The sequence below is a fragment of the Anastrepha obliqua genome, unplaced genomic scaffold (genome assembly GCF_027943255.1).
Source record: "Anastrepha obliqua isolate idAnaObli1 unplaced genomic scaffold, idAnaObli1_1.0 ptg000012l, whole genome shotgun sequence".
In the NCBI taxonomy this organism is placed as follows: domain Eukaryota; kingdom Metazoa; phylum Arthropoda; class Insecta; order Diptera; family Tephritidae; genus Anastrepha; species Anastrepha obliqua.
This window is the reverse complement of record NW_026562179.1, coordinates 5,325,825-5,334,576: the sequence shown is the minus strand read 5'-3', so window position 1 is coordinate 5,334,576 and position 8,752 is coordinate 5,325,825. Positions and strand designations below refer to the sequence as shown.

Genomic DNA, 8,752 nt, shown 5'->3' with positions numbered 1-8,752 from the left:
TTAGCAGCGTTGATTCGCGTCTTAACTCGAGCGTTGACGAAAAACCTTAACACGTAAGCAATGATGCGGCGCAGCTTGGAATACGATGAATATCTCATCAATACAGGCCAGTGGTCATCTGAGCTCGTAGCATGGGCGACGACCTTGCTACGAACGCCCAACTGAGTTGTGTGTTGCGAAGTTGATAACTTCCAGAAATGGTCAGGACCTTTTAAGAATTCAGGACCAGACCATCATAGTTTTTGATGCAGTAGTTCAATCTGCTGGATTCAGTTCAGAGCGGATATGGTTCCACATTCAGGCGGTAAAACTTCTTGTATGTCAGCAACGCGATTGGCAACGAAAGTTATCCACTTACTAGGATGCGCCTGAAGCCATGCCAATGTGATAATTGAGTCAGTCCAAGCGTAGATCGGATAGCGGAGATCACCCCAGCTATGTAACACGCTTCGCGCCAATTTAGCAGCAAGATGTGCAGCGCACAATTCTAAGCGCGGCAGGGTTGTTGTTTTAAGTGGTGCTACCTTAGTCTTCGACGAGATCAGCACGACAGTAATACTGCCGTCGTTGTGTAATGTGCGCGCGTACATTACGGCAGCGTAAGCGCGCTCGGAAGCGTCAGCGAAAATATGTAGCTCAGTGAACGACTCACCTGCTCCTGTGCCAAACCAGCGACTTATCTTTAAACTTGATAGCAGTAGCAATTCCGAGCGATGTTGTCGCCTCTGTGCTGCGATGCAGTCTGGAATAACGTCATCCCAATCGACACTCATACGCCAGATCTCCTGAAACCACATCTTTGATCTTATGGTCGCTGGAGCGAGCAGCCCCAGTGGATCGAAAAGCGTGCTAGCATCAGACAAGAAATTTCTCTTCGTTAAAATAGTGGGTGGTTGATTCAGATTAACTGAGAACGTGAAGTAGTCCTCCTCTGTATTCCATATAAGGCCCAAGGCATGGACATCTTTACTATCGACTAGGTAGTGTAATATATTTTCTGATGCATTCGAAACATTTTCAAAAAGCTCCGCACAATTAGACGCCCATTTTCGAAGTTCAAAACCCCCTTCCTTCAGTATTTCGGAGACGTTTCGTTGCAAACCTAGCAGCTCTTCTTTAGAAGACGCACCAGTGAGGAGATCATCCATGTAAAAGTCCTTATGTATGACGGCAGCATTCTTCTCACAAATGTGTGACGAATATTTTGCGGTTTGTTCCAGCGATTTAACTGCTAAGTAGGACGCGGCGGCAACGCCATAAGTAACGCGCAACATGCGATAATCCTTTATGGGTAACGTCGGGTCACGACGCCAGACAATACGTTGTAGATCGAGGTTTTTCGTGGACATGCATATTTGGCGGTCCATTTTCGCGATGTCCGCGGTTACTGCGTAGCGATGCGTTCTGAAACGTGTTAAAATAGAATATAAATCAGGTTGCAATTGGGGACCAACAAATAATGCATCGTTCAACGAATTCCCGGTGGTGGTTTTGGCGGACGCATTGAGCACGACTCTCAATTTAGTCGTGACACTTGACTCTTTTATAACGGGGTGATGCGGCATATAGAACGTTTGATCCGTTGGCGGTGGTGCAAGTTCCATGTGCTTCATGTCGATGAGTTCTTGCATGAACTCATTGTAGCGTTGGCGTAGATCGTCATCTCGCGCAAGTCTTTTTTCGATGCTTAGTAGACTACGAACAGCATAACTTCGTGATTCTCCCTATGAATCGACCGTCAGGTGACCTTCTGTGCGTTTTTTCCAAAAACTCTTCACAATAGCGTTCTTCGTAGGTGAGGTGGGCCTTTTTCGGTGCTTCTTCTAACTCCCAAAGTCTAGTGAGCGCTCGATCTAAATGAACTTCACAATGCAAAAACTGTAAACCGAGCGAAGCGGATTCGGACCCATCGACATTTCCAAACAACGTCCAACCGAAATCCGTTCGTTGAGCCATGGGCGTACCGGGCGGACCCTTACGAATCTCCGAGCAGAGGAGCTGTCCCATGACGTCCATTCCGACCAAGATATCGATACGCCCGGGTTTCATGAAGTGCTGATCGGCTAAAAATAAATCTTGTAGGTGCGGCCACGCCGAAACCTTCAAGGGCTGTGTTGGCAAATCGCTTGTGATTTTAGGCAGAATCAATGCGTCAACAGTAAAGCATAGATCTGAAAAATGAGATAATAATGAAAGTAATACTTCACCTTTAGAGCGTATCCCTTGGGAGGAACCAATTTCAGAAATTAATATTGCGGACCCTCTTCGCGGTAATCCCAAGCGTTGTACACATGACTCATTTACGAAAGAAGCATGCGAACCAGAATCAAACAACAAGCGAGCGGGTTGCCAATGACCAGAGCAATCGCGTACCTTGACTAAGGCGGTCGCCAACAGCACAGTTCTTTCTCTTGGACGAGGCTGGTTGGGATTGACATTCAAATGTGAAGACGTACAGGCAGCAGCGGTGTCTGTGGAAGGACCGTTAGCGGATGAAACGGTTACGTTCGTTTGATGCATGACGTCTGCGGCGGGGGAGAAAGGCCTAAGAGAGGCGATGTTGACGAAATGAGTAACGGTTGTAGCGTTAGTTGTAGCGACAGCATTATGCAACAGCGTATGATGGCGTTGATGGCAAATCCTGCATGCAGATGTGCTGTTACACTTTGCCTTATAATGGCCTGAACTTAAGCAGTTCATGCACACGCGCGATTCTCTCACAAATTTCGACTTACCGTTTGCGTCAAGGTCCCGAAATTTTTCACAACTGTATATTTTGTGTGGCCCGTTACAAGATGTACAGATCGTGCTGTCCTGATCTTGCACTGCGTGAAACACATTCGTAGACCTACACACCGACGCGGTTTTACCCTTAGCTGGCAATAATACCGTTGACGATGATAGCATTGATAGAGAACGACATCTAACTTCTAAAAACGTGGTCAGCTGTTCGAATGTCGGAGGCTCATCAGTGACAAGTGATAGCTCCCATTGCTTTCGTGTCTCGAAGCTTAATTTATTGACTAGTTCGTACACTAACCAATCGTCCCAAAATTCCACTGGGCGTCCCAAAGCCTTAAGCTCGTGTATATGTTGCTGGAAAGCGTCGATCACTCCCTTAATTGCGTCGGAGGTATCACTAGCTGCCCTCTTTACGTTGGCCATAGCTCTAAAATGTCCTTCAACTATAACGCGCATGACCTTATAACGCGATTTTAGTAGGTCCCAAGCTTCTTCATAATTAACATCACATATTTTAAACCCACTTATGATTTTTAACGCGTCACCCCTTAAACAACTACGAAGATAGTGAAGTTTTTGACCATTTGACAATGCGGCATTACAGTCGACCAAGGCAGAAAATGCGTCAAAAAAACCGATCCACTCAGTGGAGTCCCCAGAGAATTGAGGCAGCTCCACCTTTGGCAGCCGTATTGCTGCAGACACAGGCGTTGACACGGACGCGGGTTGCGCTTCGGCACGACACTTCTGTACGCGATTAAAATTTGCTAAAGCTGTAGAGTACCACGTCTCAGCTTGAATTCGCACACTTTCTTCAATATCTACATTTTCACTTCCACACGAAATTTCGACCGTATCTTGAGCGCTATTAAAGTGAGTCCACTGTTCGCTGAGCAGTTGCATATAACTTTTTATGCTTTCTGCATCCATTGTTAAGGCATCGTCCACACTCTTAGCCATATACCGCTTAATGGCGTTAAGTGCAGAGTCGCGTGTTTTTACCGAGCTCGACATTTTTTTTTTTTTTCTTGTCCTTATAGATTTGAAGGACGATATTTGCACTGCTATCACGCACAAATCAACGCACCGAAATCGATTGGTAGAAAGACCCAAAAAATGCTAATTAATTGAGATATGTAATAGTACCTGTTTGCACCTTAGCCAAATTCTATTGGCTAAACTCAAAATGTTCGCGGGTTTGAACTTATCCGGCTCGAAGGACCAAAATGTTGCGGAATTGACTGATCCGGCTAGAAGGACCAAAATGTTGCGGAAATGTTGCGGGAAGAATCCTAAATATGTTGCGGGAATGTTGCGTGGAAAATACTGAATATGTTGCGAGAATGTTGCGGGAAGAATCCTAAATATGTTGCGGGAATGTTGCGGGAAGAATCCTAAATATGTTGCGGGAAGAATTCTAAATATGTTGCGGGAATAATCCTAAATATGTTGCGGGAAGAATCCTTGATTATTGAGGGAAAGTTGCTTGGAGAGTCCTTGATTATTGCGGGAAAGTTGCTTGGAGAGTACTTGACTATTGCGGGAAAGTTGCTAAAAATCCAGAGCAAAATGAAACTCTGATGCTTCAGCTTTGAAGCTACAATTTTTACTGAATTTTATTACAAAACTATTCCCTTTATATACACAATTATTTCACAAAACCTACTTATGTTAACAGAAAATTATATTGAACAATATGAGTTGAAAAAACATTAAAGTATTTTTAAACGAATACTCAACACCACCCTTTACTAGTCATATAAATTTAATTATTGCTAAATCAAAAGCAAGCATGGGAATTTTTTTAGGGGTCATAGCTCCGATTTCTCCGACCCTTATACGCTGCTTTTGTATACAGCGTTTGTCCGTTCCAAACTGGCGTATGCATCTTTCATTTGGTCATTATTCGTGCCATGCTGCTAGAATTGAACGATCCAGAAAGTATTCTTACATTTCGCGATGCGTAATTTATGGTTTTCGGATCCTATCCCTACATATGAAGCGCGATGCTTATTGATCAACTTAAAATCATTGCAAAGCACAAGAATAATCCTATATTTATCTTTCATTTTCGACTTAATCCGTGGGGCTGTTGACTTTTCGATGCTTTTTGAGAGGATTTTCTTTAATATTCCGGCCAAAGCTCTGCGTAGATCGGGGTTCTTCTAGTTTGGGGGTTCAAAATCCCTTTATGCTCAGAATGCTCATATTTCTAGAACCTTAATTGAGTTTATTAAAATCTCTAAATTTGTTGAGATAGATTTTTAATTTTCAAAAGATCATTTATCAAAATCTTTGAATATTTATTATAAATATTATAGTTTAATTGTACTTTTAAAATGTTATAGCGTGAAAGATGTGGGGTCTTCTATTGTTGAATTACTATGTAAATGAGTTGGTAAAATTTGATGTTTTAAAATTTAAATTATATTTGAAGTGTTTTTTTCATTATAAGTTTTGGAATTCGAGGTTGGATTTGTGCCTTCCAATTTTAATTTGTTTGTTTGCATTTTATTTGATAAATCAATTGTATCGCTTCCAGGATTAATGCTTGTGATAATTTGGTTTCTACTCAGGCTAAGTTCAGCGATTTTGTTTTCATGGGCTTAATTGTTTGTTTGTGGATCTATAATATGTTTTGTAAAATACATATTTACAATACATACTAGATTTCAAAACATAAGGATAAAGGAGTAAATAATGACCACACTACCCTAATGAAGCGGTCACAAGGCCGAGGAATTACTATTGTAATTACGAAAGCATTATTACTTCAGTGTTTAATGTCACTGAAATAAGTTTTACAAAGATTTTGCAATTATATTCGACGACGATTTCGTATTCAAAAAATTCGCCTGAAGACAAAAAGGTGTACCTCAGCTTAAACTCCGTCCAATAAGAAGAAAACAACGATTGCATCCTTCATGATTTTTATTAAGAAATTTAAAGGCTAATTAAGGATTAATTAAGTATGCCCGATTCGTTGTAATTCACTTAAGTGAGTACGTCATCGAACCTAAATTTATTGACAGCAATAAAACAATACTTATACCCTGCGATAGGAATATATAAGTGTATATGTGTACATACCCCGCTTAAATGGCACACCATCTAATCCACTCACATCCTTTAAAATGATAAGAAAACAATTTCCTGTGAAAGTAGCCTATGCGCGTTAACCTCGAATTTCTCGTGCTAACCGGCTCTAGTTGGCACAGCAACTGAAGTCAAGTCCTTCCACAGTTAATATTGTAAACGCAGTGGTGTTATTTTCCTCTTTCAGGGTGGAGCCTCTGGATCTTTATTTGCTCCACTATTTCTACGGTACGGTACCGGCACCTCACCTTACTTAGAAATTTTTCTAGAATTTTTTTTGTACCTGAAAGATTTATATGCATGCATACAGTGGCGAGCAGAACTGACTAAATGTTTGTCCCATTTATGCATATTTGCTTGGCCTTGACTACTTACAAAATGGCGAAGCGAAGCCTTAGCATGACATCGCTTGCATGTTGCGCAATTACAAACGCGGTGCTTAATGAGCTGAATTACACCTTGTTTCCAGTAACGCAGTCCTGACAGATATTGAAGTTTTCGAGACCAGCATGTATGTTTGCATGTGTGCCGAACCAAACTGGTTAGGGAGGAGTCCCGAAAAAAACCAATGGTAATGGAAAACAATGGTAGTATTACTCCAGGTGGAATCCACACAAGTGGCAATCCACCCGCTTCGGCGGCAGGGGCATGGATTCTGGAGACCCCAACCATTACCCAAGTCTCTCAGCTCTACGAGCGAGAGCGCATCCTGGAGGAGACGGGGGTTGCTATCGCAATCTCCTCTCCTTCAGAGTCTGAAAAATGTTTCCCTGTTTCTGGAGGCCTGAGTTGTGAGGTCTCTTCGGTGGCTGCACGACCTCCCAAAGGAGCAGGGAAATCGAAGAGCGCGGCAAGGAGGGAGAGAAGAAAGCGGTGGGAAAGGCCGAGCCACGACCCCCCAAGGTACGAGCGCGGTCTTGGCGCCAGTCAATGTGGCGGGAAAAGGTTCTGCTGAGCCACGTTCCTATCGTCGCCTCGACAAAATGTCCAGCACAGCTGTCTGCCAAGCGAAATCTTCGTCAGTGGAAGACCGGGAGCTGGACCTTCGCCCAAGCACATCCAAGGGTGCGGCCAAGCCATCCTATAGCGAGAAGGCTGCTGGCCCCCGACCTGTGGCTGTGATTGGAAAACTGGGGCCTGACCATCAGCTGACGGATGCAGAAATCAAATACTGCAAAAGCCAACTGATGCGTCGGGTTATTGCCTCCGGTCCGGAAGCCAATGCGAAGGGCTATGAGACAAAGGACGGCACCATAAAAGTGACGTGCGCGTCTCTGGCCAACTTCGAGTGGATCAGGACCGTGGTCAATAACGTGCCCCCCATGGGGACCACTCGCTTCGCTGTCTACAGCGAGGAGAGTGTACCCCTCAGGAGTGTATCCCCTGTCTACGGCGGATGTCCTATCCTGTCTACGTGCCCAGAATCCGGGCATCAACACGAGGCTTTGGCGCGTCGTCTCGTACACCAAGAGCAAAAACCGGGAAGGGAAGGAAGAGTCTGCTCTTGTGGTGCGAGTGGACGAGGCCAGTGTTGATGTCATGGGCTCACGGTACGGGAACCGTCTGAGTCTCTTCTTTGGGATGGTCAGCTTCCATGTCTTTCCCAAATGATTGACTCGGACGATCCCTGTAGCTATCGTCCCTTGACGGTGACGCAAATTAACTTGCAGCATTCCAAAGCCGCTACTGCACTACTAAGTAGAAGGCTTTCCCAGCTGCACACATTACCCCACATAACAGCAGTGCAAGAGCCCTGGGTCTTTAGGGGCCGTCTCTGTGGGTTAAGTGCGCTGAAAGGGGCCACGTTATTATATGACAGGAGTTCTAGCAGACCTAGGACCGGTCTTATAGTATATCCCGTCACTGTGACGGGTCTTGAGCAATTCTGTTGCCAAGACCTGGTAGCGGCTGAGGTGTGTTATAGAGGTAGACGCGGATGGTCGAAGTTTGTGATTGCATCTGCTTACTTTCCTTACGATGCTCTGGAAGGGCCACCACCCAGGAAGGCCACTAGTCTCGTGAGGTTCTGTGAGCGGCGCAGTCTGGGCCTCATCCTATGTTGCGATGCTAATGCCCAGCATACAATCTGGGGCAGCAGCAAGTGCAATGGACGGGGCTCTCGACTATTCGAATTTATCGCGTCCTCCTGCCTAGACATACATAACAAGGGCTCACAGCCAACGTTTGTAACGGCCAGAAGGCAGGAGGTGATTGATCTAACCCTATCAAACTCAAAACTTGGGTGGTCAATCAAGAACTGGAGAGTCCTTGCCGAAGATTCGTGCTCGGACCACAGGTACATTGAGTTTCAGTGTGGCGAGGAGGCACAAATGCCATTGCCCTCTAGAAACCCCAGAAAAACAGACTGGCAGAAGTTTAGGGAGGCGTTGCGGGACCTTGGCGTTGCGCCACCAAGACTTCGAAAAGAACAGGCCATTGAGGCGGCTGTTGAGAAACTCAACGCTGCCCTAACCGAATGTTTTGAGTCAGCCTGTCCAATTCGACCTCTCCCCAGCCGGACTCCCGTTCCTTGGTGGAATCGAGAGCTCCAGATGTTGAGGCGTGAGTCGAGAAAATTTCTAAACCGGGCCCTCAAGACTAACCTTGCAGAGGACTGGGAGCGATACCGTGATGTTCAGAAGAACTACAAGAGGCTTATTCGGGAATCGAAAAGAGCCTCATTTAGGGAATTCTGCAGCGGTATTGAATCTCTGAGTGACACGGCGAAATTGGTTAGGATCCTGAAAAGGGACCCAACGGCAAAGCTGGGGTCACTTAGGAAATCTGATGGCTCCTTCACGGAGCGGAAAAGTGAGACACTCAGCTTGCTGATAGAGTCTCACTTTCCTGGCAATCAGATAAGCATCAGCCGGCAACAGCCCTTATTGATAGAGGCAGTTGTCAGAGCTGCTAC

General features: G+C 45.1%; 2 protein-coding genes across 2 annotated transcripts; both read right to left on the bottom strand.

The window, feature by feature from the left end:
- Positions 1-269: 269 nt before the first annotated feature.
- On the bottom strand, positions 270-1,613 carry LOC129251350 (uncharacterized). The gene has a single exon (XM_054890748.1). The coding sequence runs from the start codon at positions 1,611-1,613 to the stop codon at positions 270-272; it is 1,344 nt and encodes a 447-aa protein (XP_054746723.1).
- Positions 1,614-1,695: 82 nt separating this feature from the next.
- LOC129251349 (uncharacterized) lies at positions 1,696-3,756 on the bottom strand. The gene has a single exon (XM_054890747.1). It carries the CDS (start codon positions 3,754-3,756, stop codon positions 1,696-1,698), a length of 2,061 nt encoding a protein of 686 aa, XP_054746722.1.
- Positions 3,757-8,752: the final 4,996 nt, after the last annotated feature.